Raw genomic sequence first — 19,140 nt, 5'->3', positions numbered from 1 at the left:
CTGCACACAATAACTCTTTGCTAATGAAGTGGAGAGAGGCATACGCCAACGATAACCAGCCACAACATGCCCAGCCCTGTCTTTAAATCGTGGTGGGGGGAACACCGCCATGATGCAACGGGTCACTAGTAGTACTCACTAGGTACTCCGTACTGCTGTGCCATAGCCTCAAAGCCATTCACGGTCGCGGGATGTTGCGTGGCCTGCGGGAACACAACCAAACTGACGCTTCACAATGACTGGATCCGCGTTGCTCAGTCATCGGGGAGTGTTTTCCATTCGGACTGGCGGCTGACGACGAAGTTTCTTGGAGATCAGCAGCGCGCCCAAAAATAGTCGCCCGCCCAGACTGAAAACCGCCTGCCTAAACTTCGTCCTGCGTCTTTCTTCCCCATCTTTCATTATCTCACCGGCTTTTCGTTCATTTGTCCTTCTCTTGACAGTGTTATTCCCCGTCCTTGTCTGTGTATTTTGGGTGGAAGAATCTCTCGTTACTTTTTTCCTTGAATTCCGCTGGAGGGAGATAGATCCTTCGTTTCGTTGGATCGTTGGGGGCTCTTTGCCGCAGTTGAAAGTCGGTTCCGGGTCAGGGGCATTCTCTGATTGATTGTTTCAGCCCTGCTTGTTGCCCGCCAAACGTGCCGTCGTCATCTCTGCCAGACGACCCCTGTCAACAAACCATCCTCTCGTTCACAGAAGAAAATTGAATTTTCACTGTTTACTACGCAACCACACAATCGGACAGCGAGAAGCTTACCGGACAATCGCTTGCACTCAGCCATCACACTGACCTGATTGACACACGACCTCCTTGTCTGCGCTTTTCGCCCGCCCGGCTGTCCATTCAATATGGCAGCCAACAGCTACTACCATGGCGGTTACAGCAACAACCCGCCTTCATATGAGCAAGCTAATCCTCACTTCGATAACATTCCGACCCCAGGCCATCCTGACTTCCACACACATCCTTACGAGCCCACGGCAGCCGACCCTCAACTTCACCACAGTCAACAATCTCTCGGTTCCGACCAAGCATATGCGGCCGGTGGAAGGCTGAATGACGAGCCCTATTCTGAGAATATTCCGCTGAAGAGCAATCAATATGCAAATGGATCTCCGCCGCCGAACTGGATGCACCAGCCGACTCATTATTCGCCCACCCCTGAAGATATCGAACCACCGGTCGCTCCGACAGCGCGGAGGAACAGGAACAGGAAGAAGGGATTCTTCCAGAAGAAGATCCCGTGGGTAACATATGCGTTCACCTTGGTCCAGATCATTGTGTTCATCGTGGAATTGGTGAAGAATGGTATGTCCGGCTGGCAAAGAGGTCCCTTGCAATCTATCTAACAGTTCTGCAGCTCAATTTACAGGCTCTCCTATTGAGACGAAACCATCCTTCAACGTGATGATCGGTCCATCCTCGTACATGCAAATTTACATGGGATCGCGGTACACACCATGCATGAAGAACGTACCTGGCATTCAGAACGCCAACGAAACAATCCTCTTCTCTTGCCCGAATGCCACCACGTCGGCGACTGAGTGCACACTGTCCGAAGCGTGCGGTTTCAGCGGTGTACCGAACCCTCACCCACACGGATCGCTTGACGACAAACCGGCGCCCAATCAATGGTTCCGGTTTATTATCCCCATGTTCATCCACACCGGATTCATCCACATCGGCTTCAACCTGATCGTGCAGTTGACCATGGGAGTTGACATGGAGCGGATGATTGGCTGGTGGCGATATTTCCTGGTTTATGTGGCCAGTGGAATTTGGGGCTTTGTTTTGGGCGGCAACTATGCCGGGCAGGGCGAGGCGTCGTGCGGCTGCTCTGGTGCACTGTTCGGTATCCTCGCTCTTTTCATCTTGGACCTCCTCTATACATGGAAGGACCGCGCTTCTCCTTGGGTGGAGTTGATCATTATGATCTTGGGTATTGCGGTGTCTTTCGTGTTGGGGCTTTTGCCAGGATTGGATAATTTTGCTCACATTGGAGGCTTCATCATGGGGCTGGCTCTGGGCTTGTGTCTTCTTCGGTCGCCTAACGCGCTGCGCGAGAGGATTGGCCTGGCGCGCAACCCGTATGTTGCCATGAGCGGCGGGGCGGGCACTCCCACGCCCGATGACAGCCAGAAGGTGAATACTGGGCCCAGCCTGGTTGATTTCCTCAAGGGACGTCGGACTCGCACCGGGGCAGGCGCCAGCAACAACAAGTTGAACCCAGTGAACTTCTTCCGGGGTCGGAAGCCACTGTGGTGGGCATGGTGGTTGGTTCGCGCGGGTGCCTTGGTCGCGGTGCTCGTCGGCTTTATCCTTCTGATTGTCGATTTCTACAAGTATCCCAAGTCGAACTGTTCCTGGTGCTACCGGTTGAGTTGTCTGGTACGTAACGCAATGCTGGTGGAATACGCTCATGCTAACTGTGTCGCAGCCTGTCAATGGATGGTGCAAAGAAGGCCAATTAACGACGACAACGACAACGAAGACCTCCTGAGCGACCACATTCCGAAATTTTCTTTCTTCACTGTGTTATACTCTCTAGTATATGTTTGGTCTGGTTTCTTAGGATATCCTGTCGCATCTGCGGTTATCATATATCAAGGCAGTATCAGCGGCGTTTGGGATACTTGTATCTGGTGCTGTAGTTGCACCAGCGACTTATGTTTATACCATAGTATGGGATGGAAATCCCAATGATAAATGATTATGATTGCGCGGTAGTTGAGAGTAAATAATACCAGGCAGCTGTTTTGTGAACAACCAACAGTGCCGAGCCACAATCTAAATATAGGCGCATGTGATCGGCAAACCGTGGCTGTGCGGTACGGTACATGTAACGTAAGAATAATGTGGTGCCTCAGATCGCCAAATCCATCAGTTCCATTCCTTCCCTCCACTTCCGCTCTCCCCGTCATCTCTCATTCCCACTTTACTCCTTTCTAGACTCGTTCATAGTAGAGTGTATTCTCCAACTGCTGTACATTCGAGTTGTCACCTCTGCGCTGCTGATACCACACCCTTGTATATTCGGTTATCGCCATGATTTGAATCGTCGCTCGCAACGTGGATGTCATCTCGCTGATACTCCATACTCCATATGACCATGGCAACACTGGCAGCCTCACCTCCATCCTCGCCTTCGTGGCCGAAACGACGTCCGCGGGCCTGGGCTCTCCGCATTGAACGCTACTGCTGCACGGCAGCATCATTCTTCCCTCTGGCATTCGTCTACAGCCTAACGACATGGGCTGTCTGGGTCGAGGCCAGTGTCGGCTTCAAGCCGTCTGAGAGTGCTTGGATCGGTGTGTAACCGTGGTTTCTCATTGTTTCACTCATCTGCTTACAGACCTGCAAACTAGGTATCCCAAGCTCTTTCCTCGGAATCATCCTCTACATCTGCCTCAACGCATGCTATACGGTCGCCGTCTTCACCGATCCCGGATCCCCTCTCACTCCTAGCGGCCGCGGTCGACATGAATATAGTGCACTTCCGGTGACCGAATTACCACAGTATACCGCCTATACCGTGAGTTCGACCGGTGGATCCCGATTCTGCAAGAAATGCCAGTGCCCCAAACCGGACCGGGCGCACCACTGCTCAACATGCAAGCGCTGCGTGCTGAAGATGGATCACCACTGTCCGTGGCTGGCGACATGTGTCGGACTGTACAACTACAAAGCTTTTCTGCTGTTCTTGATATATACGTCGATCTTCTGCTGGGTGGATTTCCTCGTCGCGGCGCTGTGGATATGGACGGAAATGCTGGACGACAGTAAATATATCGATGTGGATAAGATGCTGCCGATCAACGTGGTGTTGCTGGCGGTGCTGGGTGGTATTATTGGCCTGGTGCTGTCAGGTTTTACCGTCTGGCATATCAGCCTGGCGTTGCGGGGAATCACGACGATTGAGTGTCTGGAGAAGACCCGGTATGTGTCTCCGTTGCGGAAAGCGCTGGATCGCCACCGCTACGAGAATGTGCTGGGCAGCGAAGGGGGCGACCGAGAAGGCTTTGGTCACCGGCTGCAGGACTACGGAGGACAGATCCTCGACGCTCACGCGAATGCAATCCCGGGAGTGACGCGGGCCGAAGAGGGCGAGGAACCGACTCCTCCGCCCAGTGTATCACCGTCCGGGATGCGGATGTCACCCGCACAGCAGGCATTGTCGCGGTCATACGCCGAGATGGAGCGCCAGCGTGAGCACGACCGGTATCAGAACTACCTGGACGAGGAGGACAGCGAGAAAATGCCGCACGCATTCGACCTGGGATGGCGACGCAACCTGCGGCACTTGTTCGGTGACCGCCCGCTGCTCTGGCCAGTGCCGGTGTGTACGACGACAGGCGATGGCTGGCACTGGGAGCCGAGCGCCAAGTTCATGGAGGCGCGCGATCGCGTGCGACAGCGACGGGAGCGGGAGGCGGCGGAGCAAGAGCAATATCAGCGGGACCTGTACCAGCGGAACATGAATAACAGCCATGCATGGGGCGCATCCGCAGCAGCAAATTGGACGCCGAACCAGCCACTAGATGTGGTGCGCGACCCAGAGCGGCCGAACACGGGCGTGTCGATGAAGACACTGGCGCCGATGTCACCACGGCTGCGGGGACAGGACAGCGAGGGAGAGATGAGCGAAGAGGAGATGCACGGACGAGAGGATGAATGGCGGAGCTGGGATTGATGTGTATCAGTATATACTAGGATGATAATGCTTAACACGCTAGAACTATTATGAATATTATACTACGGAGTTAATGGAATGTGAAAGACACCTGATTAATAAGGCACGTAAACGTCAGGCCAACTGGCCTATCCGGATCTCCACCTTATCTATATCTCCGAGTATCCATCCATCCATCCCATCACATCATCACCTATACCTCACCTCACCATCCACCATCTACCATCACACATAACACCCACACTACCAACCCGCCCGGTGTGACACCACCAACCCAACCCAAAAACCAACCCTCCAAAACCAAACCTTTAAGAACATGTCCCCCTCAACCCGCCGCCTCCTCAAAGAATCCACCGACCTCCAAACCAACCCATCACCCTACTTCCACGCCGCCCCCGTATCCGACACCAACCTCTTCGACTGGCACTTCACCCTCCTCGGCCCACCACCACCCTCGCCCTACGCCGGCGGCATCTACCACGGCCGCATCACCCTCCCACCCACATACCCACTCCGGCCCCCCAGCTTCCGATTCCTAACCCCCTCGGGACGATTCGAAGTCAACCGCGAGATCTGTCTCAGTATCTCAGGCCATCATGAGGAGACGTGGCAGCCCGCGTGGGGGATTCGGACGGCGTTGATTGCCCTGCGGAGTTTCATGGATGGAGATGCGAAGGGACAGGTGGGCGGGTTGGATGTGGCGGATGAGGTGAGGAGGAGGTATGCGAGGGAGAGTAGGGCGTGGAGGTGTGATGGGTGTGAGGGGAGTAAGGGGAGGGGGAATGAGGTTGTTATGAGGGAGTGGTGGGGGGTTTGTAGGGAGAGGGGGGTGGGGGTTGAGGGGGAGGATTTTGGGGGGGATGAGATGGGGGATGAGAGGGAGGGGGAGGAGAAGGAGGGGGATGAGGCTGCAGCTGCGGATGCAGGTATATCTGCAGGTGTGGATACGTCTCAGATCCCTCAAGCAGAGGTACAACCACAGCCTCAACCACAGCAGCCCCAACAACAGCAATTACAACATACTCCCCCAGCAACAAGACCTCCACCACCAGTGCCTACTGCACCAGCTGCTGCTGCTGCAGCCGCTGCAACATCTCAAGATACACCCTGGCTCGACCGAGCCATTATCGGCGTCATCATCGCCCTAGTAGCCATGATCCTAAGACGTCTAACGCGCGACATGGACTTGGAGTGATCCTGCTATCATCTTTACTTATATCTGTGTTCCACATGAAGCAAAGGTGTTTATTTGGCGTTGGATGGTATCTATAAGTACCCTGGGTCGTTAGGTATAATGGTTATGGTTTTGTATATTAGGTGTTTGTGTTAGGCTTGCCACACGATGTGTTTTGGTGGGATAAAGGGTAATTTCAATGTTGGGTTTGTGATTGAATGTTTGGGATGTAGGATGTAGGATGTAGGATGTGGGTATGAGGTTGTGGTAGTATGGTAGTATGGTAGTATGGTAGTATGGTAGTATGGTATGTTTGGGATGGGGGTTAGTGTTTGTAATTCAAAGATGATTGTGTGATGGAGAGAAGTCAGATTATGTTGGGTTTATCTGTAGTAGGTAGGCAGGCAGGTTTTGTAAGGGATATTGTTAAGGTAGAACTAACATCAAAATTCAGTGTCTGGCATTAATTGGTCATTTACATACATCAAGTTCGAGCTACTAAACACTCATCCAATCTGCATCTGCCAATGTACATTAAATATCACCCAATACCATCCACCACCATTCTCGTACTACCCACCCCGACTCCTGCGTCGCCACACCCACCCCCTCCAACCAGTCCAACAGCAGCTGCACCTCCCACTCGCCCATCGTCGGCTTCAACATCCCGGCTATCACACTCGCATTAATCCCCGGCCGCGTCGCCACGCATCCCACGACCGCCGCCAACGCCATGTCCCACAGCACCCGGACAAACGACCCGTGGATGTCGTACCACAGGGGTATCTTCGCTGGCAGCTGCGTGGCCGCGTCGACGCCCTGTGGACGCGGTGCTACAAGGCTTCGCATCGTCTCTTGGATAGGGTTGCCATAGACGTACGACTTGGCCGGTCGCACCTCCATCGAGAATCGCAGCTTGTCCTTGTCGATTTGCCGCGTCAGGTAGCCCCCGTCCGTTAGTCCGTACTTCTCGCGCGGCACATCGCGCGGGTGAAGCACCACACGACCCGTGGCAAACAGGTTGATCACTACAAGCATGTCGCCGTCTTCGGCGTTGTAGTCGATGTCCATGTATCCTTGCTTGCGCAGTGTCGGATCCAGGATCTCGGTCTTGAATCGCTGCGCTCGCCGCAGCTCCGTACTTTCGATGACTCGTCGCCGGCCAAGTGCCAATAGGAAGTATTCTGTCACGTCGTAGTTCCGGCCTGGGGTGATGCGGCCTCTGTTTCCCATGGAGAGTGCTCTTTCTGTTACGAGAGACTGCAATGCCTGTTGCACCACATGCTCTCCGAACATTTCCAGTGCCTGTCGCGCCTCGGCTGGGCGGTACTTTTCCTCTGGTGTCACCACGTTGGCTCGCACCCAGGTCTTGACCACTTCCAAGCGGGACAGCTCCGCTCTCCGCGGCTGAGGCCGGTTGGATTTCTCCGGCAGAGGAGCAGCGAATGGGACACCAGCGATTAGGGCGCGCTTGCGGCCCACGGTTATCGACTGGTTGGTTTGGTACAGTTCATCGATTGGTACGAGCGCCTCCTCCCTTAGTTCAAAGACGCTGTCAAACTGTTCTCGCGTTGCAGGTAGATCGGGGAGCTTCTCGGACTTAGGTGCATCTAGTTTCGTGTTCGCCCACTCGATAACTCCCTTCCAGTCATACCCTTCCAAGTTGTCGTAGTCAATAGGAGGGACCTCGTTATTAGCATACGCCTCGATGAACCTTTCTTGGAAATCGCCTTGCAACTTGGCGATCTGCAGGCGATATTTTCCAAGTATTCCTCTAGCTCGGTGAATAACAAAGGCTGGGTCCAAGTCCGGAAAGCAGCAGCAAAGAAGGGACCAATCAACCAGACGAGCATCGGAACCTCCAGCTAAACTGCGCACGGCAACAATTGCGGCTATGAACTGCTGGACTAGTGTCCGTGGCATCTGCGAGACAAGACGGCTCCGGCGTAATGGCTGGCGCGAGACGGGTTGAGCCGTAGCAGGCTTATTTCCGTCAGTAGCAATGCTCTCATTCAACTTGGTAAGACGACGATGCCCAGGCTCGGTAGCAGTCTCGGACCGTCTTCGCCGCGATTGTGAAGTTTGACGTTCCAGACGCGCCTTATGTCGAGTAATCATGGGTGTCACTTCTGTAGCTGCATTGCCAGTCTGCTCGTCGACATCGAACCGGATATCGCCTTCGATACCAGGAGTCTCCATGTTTTGAACAGTCTGGTTGATGTAGAACAGATCCGCGCTCTTTCGACGGAGCAAATCCTCGTGGCTGAGCTCCCACTTGAGAATAGTATTGTTATCCCGGAAGAACTGGCGTGATCGTGGGTCAGCGTCTCCAGTGTCGTCCATGACTCGTCTCCGCGTCTGACTGAACAGATCATCAAGGGAATGCGGTAGGTCGGGGGTTTTCTTTCTTCCAGCCGCTTTCGCGCGGTCTCTTGCAGCTTGTATAGCCGGAATTCCAGCTTCTGTACCAAAAGTTCCAGTGGTGGCATGGAACGTCGGCTTCGTATTCATGAGCATCGCGTGGGGTGCTATAGTAGACCACAGTCGCCTCATCTTGCGCAGTGAAGCCAGCCCTGCTTCCACCTGCTGTCTTTGTCCTCGTCTGGGCCCATCGCCCGCACGCCCCGATCGGGAGATAGATGTCAATGCGCGTGGATCATCTTGGTCACCGCGACGACTCAGAGTCATGAGTCGCACGATCTCTGCACCGTCTGCTGTCTCATACTCCTCTCCCATACTCAAATGTTGCAACAATTCGCTACGCAGCATATGGCGCCGGCGCTTTTCCACGGCGCGAACCATTGCCGGCTTTTGGTGCAGCTGTACGGTTATGCCCCGTTCCACGGGCAGCTGTGAGAGTAGCTTCTCATCTCTGCGTGGCGTACCCCGATTGCCATTCTTTGAAATCTCGGGGTCAATCTCAACATTAGGAGGGAAATAGTACCGATCTGTGGCCAGCATTTCCTTTTGCATATCCAGAATCAGGGGGTCGTCGGGCTTCATGTCCGCCTTATAGATGATCTTCTTTGTTACCATGACACCCTTCCGGTCTCGCCCACTGAAAGTCAACTGCCGGACTTTGCCAGCATCAACCATGGTTTTGACGACCGATCTGATTGTGCGCAGATCTGGTATTTCCTTATGTCTCTTCTTTTGCCAAGCTGTCATAAATGGATACCAGATTTCTGTGCCCATAGGATACGCGCCGCCAGCTTGTTCAAGGATATCCATGACAATCGACCTCCGAAGGACAGCGACGGAACCACCTTTCTCTGCGAATATTCTTCGCTTTCTACCAGATGGCTCAGGTGCTTCTGGGGCACTCTTCTTCTGTTCTGTCGCTTTGGGCGCAGCTGGTTCAGCCAAGCTTTGTTGAGTCATGTCGTTTGTCGTAGCGATTTCCGAAGATTCGTTGGTAACGGTACCTCTCTCCGATGGCCTTTCCGCCGCTGAAGCCTCAGGCTCATCTTCAACGGCATCATTGCCTTCTCCGGTTTCAGCGGTCGACTCGGTGGTTGTACCTTTCCTGTCCCGTAAGGCTTGTCCAGAGCGAGCCCGTTTGAAAAAGGTTTCTATATTCCCATTGCGAGTGGCGGGTCGGCCGCTGCTCCGCGGGAATTTCCGAGTTGAAACGTTGTCCAATACAGAGCCGTCGTCTGCCTGCGAGGGACCTTCTTCTGTGAGCATAGGCGACGCTGCTCTTTTTCTTTTAGTTCGTCTCAAAGGCGACGTCTGTGTCGCTTCAGGTTCACGCTCGAGCGGTTCTGCAGTCGGCGAACCATTTTGCGAATCCCCATTGACTTCCTCAACACGCCGGTGCTTTGGCGCATTTTCACCCTCCAATCCATATTCGGTATCTGACCCATCCTGACGCAATCTTTTCGAGCCTCTAACAGAAAGAGCTGGAGAAGTGGATTGGGGTGGGACACCATCATCAACTACAGGAGAGGACTGAGTCCGTCCGCTGGCCTGCAAACGAGTCTTCCTGGATACAATCACAGAGTCGTCATCTGGCTCGGCCGTGTCTTTCTGGAACCAAGGCAAAGTTGCCAGCTTTGGTGTCTTGAACACGGCGATCCGACTGATTTTTGGCCGCCCTTGCCTCTTGCCTGCCGGTCGCCGACGTCCACGAGTAGTAACGTACACACCCGGCCCGGTGCGTTCTATGAGCAAGATACTGTACTCCGTCCAAGTCTCATCCAGACCAAGAGTCTCAAGCTTCTCCTTTTCAGACATGCCCCGGAATACTTCGGGATCAAGTTGCGACTTCCTTGGGCGGCTTTTGATCGGTTTCACAGAAGGCACATCAGCCATCTCTGTATCAGAGCCCTCCTGACCTTCTATCTTCACCCTAACCGGCGTGGCATAAGGCTGCGCAGTTGAGTCACCAGAACCCCGGATACGTTGATGGATCGTGTATGTTCCATCCTCCCGGCGTGCCGCCACGGCATCGCTGCCTGAAAATACGTAGTTTGCCGGTTTAACCACCGAGATACACTCCAGCAGTGTGACGTTCCCATCCTTGCATAATTCCTTCTTCGGCACAGCGAGGGTGAGCCCATGAGCATCAAGTTGGGGAGCGGCATCAACAGGATGAATGTGTGCGCTAATTGACTTCGCTTTTTTCGGAGAGAACTCAACCGCCTCCCACAGCGCCTCCCCTGAATCGACCAGCTGCTTGAAGTTCATGGCAGTATAATGCACATAATGGGTGATAGTGCGCTGAAGCGCCGTATCTCTTACAATAGCCAGATGGCGCAGGTGCAGAGGTTGGGATAGCTGCCAACATTCTACGAGACGACTCACTGCGTTCTCCAAAGGTCGTCTGAAGTAGCCGCCAAAACAGGCTCTCAGGATTCCCTGATAGCTTCAGTAAACGTTGGCTGTCACAGTAGTATGTCAGGTGCTTACCTGATTGGTGATACCATCAGTCCCTGTTCGATCAACAATCTCAAAGATCTGATTGTGAATGCTCCTATCTGGGGACCAAGAAGGGAGAATCCGACCAGCCTCTTCTACTGCTTCACGCTTCACTAGACCGACCGTGCCGTTGCTGTTTGGCTGTAAGGGGCTCTGTGATGTGCCATCTTGCTCCATATCATCCTCAATGTCGAGATTATCTTCCTGTTCTAGATTGGAAAGTATGCCGCGACTGAATTCGTTAAATAGTTCGAAGTCTCTCTCCGTTGGTTCTCTTATAAGCATGACGCAAGGGTGGAACTTCTTCAGAGTGTCGGCATACTGAGACAAAGCTCGAACACGTTTAAGAACGCCAATACGTTCAAACTTCCGAAGCGCACGGGATAGGATCCTCCAGCGCCAGTGATCTTGAAACCCAAGCTTCTGCTTCAAGTCATTGCGAGAAATAATCTGATATTCCTGGAGAATTTGGAAAAGCTGATCAAGAAACTCTTTGAAATCGATCATGTTCTCCTGCTTGGTCGCATCTGCATCCTGGCCAGTCTCTCTGTCTACAGGGGCATGCTCTGGTGTCAAGAACTTGCGCAAGGTACAAAGACTGGTACGAGTAGACTTGACTTGAATGGCGCGTTTCTCGATGTAGCCCTTTTGCTGCAGAACATCCGTACGCTTCGGCACGGAACGTTTGTCCTGGCCACTGACTCTGACTAGTTCTGTCTGCGCAATGCCGTTGTGCTTGCGCGATGCAATAATAGAGAGAAGAGCGAATTCCGTGGGGAACACCTTGGTTTCATCTGGACCGTGACCAGCCACTGCGAGCCAGGTTCGCTCTTTGGACACAAAGACCCGGGCCGAGTCCGATGCTCCGTTGGCGGCTTGGTCTGTCTCCGCACTGGTTTGACCACGCTCGGCATCCCGGAGGCTGAGATAATTGCCTTCTCTGTCTTTGCCAACGGATACTTCTGGGTTCTTCATTAGCCAGGACCAGACCTTCTCCTGGAACCGGCGGTCCACGGTGTGCGCGCGGCCAGCTGCATCTTGCGCCGCCTTGGCATAGAAAGTATCGATAAATGTTAGTATATCGGCAGGAGAAGCTCCTGAACGAGGTTAGTTGACTAGTCATAATAGTACTAAAACCAATGCAATTATAGGCGATAAAGTTTATGCAGGTATCCAAAGGCAAGGTTCGCCGTTGAAAAGACCCGAGCTGGATGTTACCTCATGGTCCAATCAGACGGATGGCGCATGCAGGGGTTGGCCATGTCGGTGGGGATTTTTCGAGACCGTCACGACCGGAGGAAAAAGAAAAAGACGAGCGAGCAACTGACCTTGATCACCGCAGAGGGCAATCTCCGCAAGGAGAAAATCAATCAAATCCCGTAGACTCGGGGCCATCTTTGGCCATGTCAGCGTCCAGACTGTCTCATGCAAATTTCGACCAACACGAATTGACGTCAATCCATCTCCCAGACAACGGGTTGGGGAGCAGAAAATGGAGGAAGATGTAGAGGCAGAGACGCGATTCGAACCAGCGTCGCGGAGGAAATGCGAGGTGAAGCCCGAACAACACCGCGGGGGTGGCGGACAGCCGTCACGTGAATCAGATGCAACACATATTATGTAATTGACTACAATATCTGATGCATAGTTAGATTGTGCTCTCCAAGTGACTGAAGATAACGATTCACAAGTGAGACTTCTGATGTCAAAAAAGGGTTCTATTCATATAATAATTGAGGATCTATCAGTGTTACCGCACTTTCTTTGTCAGTAACACGTCAGCCGGGCCTAAATGGACTAGGAGTGGGTAGACATGAAGGGGTGTATGTATCACAAGGCATCACTAAGCTCATGAACATCAAAATGGGTCAAATTTAGAGACTTCTGCCACGCAACTTGGTTGTGGTCAAGTTGAAATCCTACGCCGGAGAGCTTCAATCCAAGAAGATCAGTCCAGTCGTAACGGGAATCGTCCGATGACCTTACAGATTGCCTGAGACCCAATCTCCCAGGGGGCGCATGAGAGACCTGCCTGGTATATGAGCCCGTTAGCTGTCTTCTCTAGTGAGTTGACATTAGTAGATTCGGCAGATAGTACTGCCCATGACTCTCTCTCCAGCTAGCAACAGCTATCTTAGGAACTCCATCTATGGACTTCTTGCACATATTCTTTGAGCCCATTTGGTATGCATGCTGGCACGGTTCTGAAACAGATCGCTCAATTGGAGGGGAAAGCTTGCTGCAATGAATAGATTGGCACAACAATCTCGCAACTAGATAACGGTTGATCTCACGAGAAGATCATCCTCCAATGGCTCAATTGATCATAGAAGCCGGATAGATGGGAATCAATAGAAGAGCTGATGCAAGTTGGATACTGGAATATCAAGGATATGCAGTGCAGTCAACGTCACTTATAAGAACAATAATTCGATATGCACCTGCCTTCATGAGCAAAGTAGTTTGTAGAGAAACGGGCAATCAGCGTCAGCTAGTCAGAAAGTGAAAATGTCACTACTAACTGAGAGAAGCATTACAGCTAGCTGCATCATCCAGTGGTACGGCCCGAGCTACCCTGAAATCGGGACAGGGAGCAAGTGGAGACACGGTCGGGAGTGGATCAAAAGACCCTTAGATGGATACTCCATAAGTACGGAGTTTTCGATGTGCAAAGCAAACAGCAACTGCTAGGATTGATGATCACCGGCTATTCTGTTTGGAGTAACCCCGGCACATTCCCGAGTCCGAGTCTTTCCTCTTTCCTGCCAGATTCGGTCTGTACTGCCTCAAGAGGGAATGGAATGGGTCAGCTGATTCGCCCACTTTGTAGTTCTAGGATTATTCTGCAATGGTATGTGCATCCACCAAGGGCATACCCAAATCAACTCAAGTCAAATTCATATCAAAGCTCCCTTATAATGTTCTCATCCACTGCTACTGTGGAAGTTATTTTAATGTACGAAATGTCTGGATAATACTATTTTCCTTCCGTCGCTTGGATGCCTGTTCCATTCCCTGCAACCGCTTGGTTCACACTTCTGCGAGAGAGAGAAGCATACTCCAGAACGTCCTGTATGTACAGGAAGTACGATGGTGCCCTCAGTCCTTGCAATATCCGAGGGTGAATAAACAAAGAAACAACGATGTCTCACAAATCCTCTGCAGAACCGGTCTGGAGCGCGGGATCGACAACTAGCAGCATGACATCACGGCCCGGTTACGTCAGGCATCACGGCCAAAAACCAACCGATGCCGCCGATGGCAAAAACACTTCCACTGAAAGCCTTGGGCTCGTTTACGAGGCGTCCCTGCCGTCGTTTCCGGCCTTTCTGGCTTATCTCTCGTCAGTCAGATTGACTTCATCTGGGATTTCTGGGATTTCTCCTTCCTGTTCCTCCCATTCCCATCTCCGTCCTCTCCCGTCATGCCTTCCCTTGTCTCTCGAATACTATTACCCTAGACCCGGCCATTGCAGATTGCGTGAGATTGACAAATTAAACTTCGCCCACCCGCACCACGACTGCCAACTCGATGGACGAGGAATCGAGGCCTGCTGCGTGTCCTGAGCCTCCACCGCTCCCATACTCCTTGCGCTCGAGGAAGAAGTCCATCGCCATCTTCTGGACAATCTTCGTGATTGATACTCTGGCCCAACCGCTCGTCCTCTACTGGGCGCTCTGGTACGCCACTGATCTTTCACACAACCTGGGTACGTGGATATCTGCCTCTTTACCTTATTCATAAATCAGCTACTCATTCACTGTCCTATAGTATTCAGTATTGTGACGGCTTCGTTAGGAGGTGTATCGGTTTTCGAATATTTCTATCGTCTATACAACTTGTTCCGGAAAGACTCGCGAGCCCGGCCATTGAACGCTAGGAAGGGATGGGTACGCTTTCCGTGGCTATAGCTTGTATAGAAGTGGGCGCTGACCGGATGTAGCTGGATTTCTTCCATATCAATTTCACCATCGTCTGGTTGATACTGGCGATTGAGCTAATTGTGTAGGTGTTACCATCCATTTGTCCACGACTAGACTAACACCACCACAGAGGAACCGTTCCAGAAGAACCATATGGTAAAACCTCTCTTCGTCTCCTTTGTGTCTCCGCTAACCTGTGTGGTCAATAGTCCGATTAGTCGCCATGGTCCTTCCGACGGTGATGTTTTACTTCGGCAGCATGTACCTGGCACTCGACATCCTTCGTGTTTGTGGTGTTAAGGCGCCTTTTCGGATTTCATCAACGCCCAAAGGCTCGACAATGCCGACCGCCCTATATGTTTTGATCGAGGATGTAGTGGCCGTTGATGGGGGTGGTGGTCAGATCTACCGATATGCGCTTCGCACCCGATACCTCTCTAGCCCGTACTTCCGGCGTATGCTGTTCCAGATGAACTGTTTCTGGGCTGGGGGTTCTATCGTTGTCGCTGCCGCCATTACGGCAATTATATTTACCGTTTCAGAGCCAGTTGCATACACTGTGAGTGAACTTCAAGCAACTACAGCACGTGGTACTAAGTGATGTGTAGCTAGGATGGTCGTTGCCGTTCGCGTGGGCTGGCCTCTGGACGTTGGTCACGATACCTTGGGTCCAAAGCGATCTTCGGCGCGAGAAAAAGGCTTGGGCAGAAAACCGGGGCCAGGGAGGTATCCCGTACACCGACGACCCTGATGCGCCCAGTGGTGGTCGGACCAGGCTTGAGGCGATGCAGGATCATCTGCCAAGTTTCGTGCCTTGGTTCCGAGAGAAGCAGGCTCCCCCGTCTACACCGAGTGATCATTGAGGTATGCCAAATGGCCGCAGAGCCTTACCAGCCGTGACACTACCACGCTGAGTGATGAGATAAGGAATTTTGAAGAAAATCTTGATGATGGAATGTTTATGACGGCTTGAGCCACTGTACTATATACACCGATACCCTGCTTGTTCCTACTTTCATACATGATCTGGTTATGCTCTCTGGCCTGTGTCCGAAGACTGCATAGTCACCACACACTCCTTGATCCTGTCGATAACAACATGTCTCCCAGGGTTGTTGATTTCGCATTGGCATCACTTCTGCAGCTAGCATAGATAGATATGATACTTCGTACCAATTCAACTAAGCACTCTGCATCTTGATCCGCTCACAGCAGGTCTGCAAAGCCGCGGGTCTGCAATGGGTTTTGCAATATCTTCCTTAGAAGTATGCACGGCATCGGCTAGGTATATTGTCCGCTACGCACAACTTTGCGTCCCTTCAAGGGGGGCTGCGCAATGCCAGCGTCCTCACTGATAGTCGGACGCGAACCTCGGCTCCAAAGGCATTAGAATCCGCATTGACTCAGAAGTCCCAGCGGCAGATGATACCCAGCACCTCCGACAAACCAGGTACACAGCACCGCCATATCACATCAGCGAATAATCACCCAAAGACCCCCTCAAGTCGACGGTCTCAACGCATAAAACCTCACAGGCAAGAGCTTAAAGTTCTTCGGGAATCCCAACTGCAACTCCGATGCAACAAGCACCAACCCAGCCTTCTTGAACAGCGTCCGAAGCTTCTCATCCGTCCTGGTCACACTACTATCCTCCTCATCAAACATATCCAACCCATTCGGATCCGTCGACTGATTCTCCTTCACGACCATAATCCCCGTCTCCGTCAACGCCTCCCGACATCGAACAAAGTACTCCCTCAACTGCACATCCGTAAGATGACCCACGCAGAACTGCGTCCAGATCAAATCGTACTTGTTCTTCTCAGGATACCAATTCTCCAGACCCATTGTATAGATATCCCCGACAACACCCGTGCGCTTCAGCTCCGAGTTCCGTATCACCTCAGTGAACTTCTCAATGGGCTCGACGGCATCGACGCGCTCGCAGACCTGGCTGAGGAGACCCTCGGTGACGCGACCCACGCCCGCGCCGCAGTCCACGCCAAGCGGGAGCTTCCCCTCCGTCGGGCAATCGGGAATCATGCGACGGACCTTGCCAAGGAAGGTCTTGGAGCCTCGGAGATCGATTCGCGTGTACCATGGGTACGAGCCTAGCATGCCCAGCATGGTCTTTGTGTTGGCGGCGACGGAGTTCCAGTAGCGGAGGGAAGCGGCATGGTCGATGTGCGAGTCGGGAGGGGCATCGCTGGGGGTGGACATGGTGTGCGTGGCTGCTGTCAGCAGTTGTGTAGCACAGCGCAGCGCTTTGCAGCTCTATAAGCAAGCTTCAAATAAGTAAGTGAGTGAGGAAACTCCTGCAAGGGATATATCCCACCCGATGTGATGTTGTTGATGCGGGATAAAATTTCCCTTATCGATCGGCTTATCTAATCGGTGCAGAACTACACCAGCAATCATCCACGATTCCTATCGGAGTCAAGCGTCAACAGATCTCAACGGCGTGGTCCGGTAGCGCAGAATTCAAGATAGAAGATGGATGATTCACCTGGCGACGAGCATATTGCGTTCATGCAATGGGCTGAGGCGTCGGGGATCAAAATAAAGGGCGTCACCCCGGCACGATTCCCCGGCCGACGGTTGGGAATGAAGGCGACGCGAACAATAAAAGTAGGCTGCTGAATCCTGTACTCCTAGACCTAGGGATGAGATACTATGGTGCATTGCTAATTTACCTAGAACAATGAGATCATGCTCACCATTCCGGTGGACCTAATGCTGACTATCGACTCTATCCCATCATCATTCACATCGCAATTTCCTGCTGGGACGTCAATACACGGGATATTGGCTGCATTTCTCACACATGGTGATCCAGCTCTGCTAAAACATCTCGATGCTTGGCGGAGAGTATGGCCCTCGTTTGATGAGTTCGAAGATAGCATGCCAGTCCTATGGCCCGCGCATCTTCGGGTATCGAATTCGAGCTACAAGGCCAACGCCAACCCTTCCTTAGCAGAAAAACAAGACCAAGATCAAAATAGGGGGCAAGTCCTACTCCCGCCCTCCATCTCTGGAGAATGGAACACCTTCTCCAAAGTTCCCGTAGGTGTGGACTACGACACGCGATATCAAAACCTACTCAGCCAGCAAGAAAAGCGCCTGAAAGATGCCTGGACAAATATCTTGAAAGTGTACCCGGAGACTGAGTGGAAGACGTTCGCTTATTACTGGTGCATTATCAATTCGAGGAGTTTCTATTATGTCTCTCCTGGGAAAGACGAGCCAGAGGATTGGAATGATGCGATTGGAATGGTGCCGTTTGCAGATTACTTCAATCATGTTGATGATGCGGTGGGTTTTTCCCTTGTCTATATACAGCTGTGCAAGAGCGTGTGATATTGATGACCTGCAGGCATGCGATGTCAATTTTGACGGAAAGAAGTATACTTTTCGGGCTACGCGGCGATACGGTATACCCTTTCCCCTTTCCCAATCTCTATGAGCGCAGAGACTAACATCATCCAGAGAAAGGCGAAGAAGTCTACATGAGCTATGGCAACCACTCGAACGACTTTCTTTTAGTTGAATGTCAGTATATTACCCTTGTTTTGGACCCAACAACACTTACACCTCAAGAGGGACCGACCACTGACCATCAACTAAAGATGGCTTCACCCTCTCCACCAACCCATCCGACAGCATCTATCTCGACGACATAATCTTCCAAGATCTAAGTATACCCCAGAAACAAGAATTAGCTAAACAGGAGATCTTCGGGTGAGTCATCCCCACATTAACCTTCAAACACAATGACATCCCGGACCCAGATGCAGACGCAAGTACTGACACCGCATACTAAAACTCACAGCAACTACACACTCTCCCACCCCCTCACCCAGGAGACCCCCCTCCACTACGCCGCATGTCTAAAATACATGAATCTCCGGGAGTGGCGCGCCTACGTAAAGGGACGCTCAGAGCGGGGCGTCGACGCGCAGAAGACCGCAAGCGTAATACGAGGCTGGGTGGAGGTATATCTGAAAGAGTGCATCGGGACAATGGACATTATTGCGAATTTGCTTCGAGATCTAGAAGAAGAGATCGGAGATAGCGATAAGGAAATTGGATCAAAAGCATGGGAAAGAGAGAAATTACAAATGTTGCTGGATAGATGGGGACAGATCAGACGGATATGCGAGGACGTTCTTGAAGAACTGGAATAATCTGCATATTACAGCTGAATTGGCAAAGTCATTGCCAAATTACTAACACCATGATATACTCTGCATTGCACTCTTACATACACTTGATGAAGAAAAGAAATCGATCATATCGATATTTGCATCACTGAATCCTTACTAGTTCTATGCTTTATTCACATCCTCCAGCCAGCGACGCTATAGTATCTAGTATCTTGTGTTACACAGTCTGTTCAGTCCCAAACAGATCAAATCCCACTTTGTACTACTGT

At 52.1% G+C, this 19,140-nt stretch overlaps 7 protein-coding genes across 7 annotated transcripts; 5 read left to right on the top strand and 2 right to left on the bottom strand.

Moving 5' to 3' along the window:
- Nucleotides 1-849: 849 nt before the first annotated feature.
- On the top strand, nt 850-2,501 carry AtWU_02455 (rhomboid family membrane protein; the record flags this gene model as incomplete). Its single annotated transcript, XM_035497569.1, has 3 exons — nt 850-1,309; nt 1,362-2,389; nt 2,439-2,501. 3 exons carry the CDS (start codon nt 850-852, stop codon nt 2,499-2,501), a joined length of 1,551 nt encoding a protein of 516 aa, XP_035353462.1.
- Nucleotides 2,502-3,110: 609 nt separating this feature from the next.
- Nucleotides 3,111-4,691, top strand: AtWU_02454 (DHHC family palmitoyltransferase; the record flags this gene model as incomplete). The annotated part of the gene is made up of 2 exons (XM_035497568.1): nt 3,111-3,309; nt 3,367-4,691. 2 exons carry the CDS (start codon nt 3,111-3,113, stop codon nt 4,689-4,691), a joined length of 1,524 nt encoding a protein of 507 aa, XP_035353461.1.
- A 316-nt stretch (nt 4,692-5,007) lies between these two features.
- On the top strand, nt 5,008-5,886 carry AtWU_02453 (ubiquitin-conjugating enzyme E2; the record flags this gene model as incomplete). Its single annotated transcript, XM_035497567.1, has 1 exon — nt 5,008-5,886. The coding sequence occupies one exon, from the start codon at nt 5,008-5,010 to the stop codon at nt 5,884-5,886; it is 879 nt and encodes a 292-aa protein (XP_035353460.1).
- A 513-nt stretch (nt 5,887-6,399) lies between these two features.
- AtWU_02452 (putative TFIIIC transcription initiation factor complex subunits Tfc3) lies at nt 6,400-12,180 on the bottom strand (the record flags this gene model as incomplete). Its single annotated transcript, XM_035497566.1, has 3 exons — nt 6,400-10,725; nt 10,777-11,882; nt 12,114-12,180. The coding sequence occupies 3 exons, from the start codon at nt 12,178-12,180 to the stop codon at nt 6,400-6,402; spliced, it is 5,499 nt and encodes a 1,832-aa protein (XP_035353459.1).
- Nucleotides 12,181-14,316: 2,136 nt separating this feature from the next.
- On the top strand, nt 14,317-15,571 carry AtWU_02451 (uncharacterized protein; the record flags this gene model as incomplete). The annotated part of the gene is made up of 6 exons (XM_035497565.1): nt 14,317-14,494; nt 14,557-14,675; nt 14,729-14,790; nt 14,839-14,864; nt 14,918-15,267; nt 15,317-15,571. The coding sequence occupies 6 exons, from the start codon at nt 14,317-14,319 to the stop codon at nt 15,569-15,571; spliced, it is 990 nt and encodes a 329-aa protein (XP_035353458.1).
- A 637-nt stretch (nt 15,572-16,208) lies between these two features.
- On the bottom strand, nt 16,209-16,928 carry AtWU_02450 (N-terminal protein methyltransferase; the record flags this gene model as incomplete). Its single annotated transcript, XM_035497564.1, has 1 exon — nt 16,209-16,928. The coding sequence occupies one exon, from the start codon at nt 16,926-16,928 to the stop codon at nt 16,209-16,211; it is 720 nt and encodes a 239-aa protein (XP_035353457.1).
- A 273-nt stretch (nt 16,929-17,201) lies between these two features.
- On the top strand, nt 17,202-18,892 carry AtWU_02449 (ribosomal N-lysine methyltransferase; the record flags this gene model as incomplete). The annotated part of the gene is made up of 6 exons (XM_035497563.1): nt 17,202-17,336; nt 17,406-18,020; nt 18,082-18,139; nt 18,195-18,257; nt 18,335-18,446; nt 18,538-18,892. 6 exons carry the CDS (start codon nt 17,202-17,204, stop codon nt 18,890-18,892), a joined length of 1,338 nt encoding a protein of 445 aa, XP_035353456.1.
- Between the last annotated feature and the right edge of the window lie 248 nt (nt 18,893-19,140).

This window comes from Aspergillus tubingensis, assembly GCF_013340325.1.
Source record: "Aspergillus tubingensis WU-2223L DNA, scaffold_3, whole genome shotgun sequence".
Classification (NCBI taxonomy): Eukaryota; Fungi; Ascomycota; class Eurotiomycetes; order Eurotiales; family Aspergillaceae; genus Aspergillus; species Aspergillus tubingensis.
Note: the sequence above shows the minus strand (reverse complement) of the source record. Positions and strands in the feature narration are given on the sequence as shown.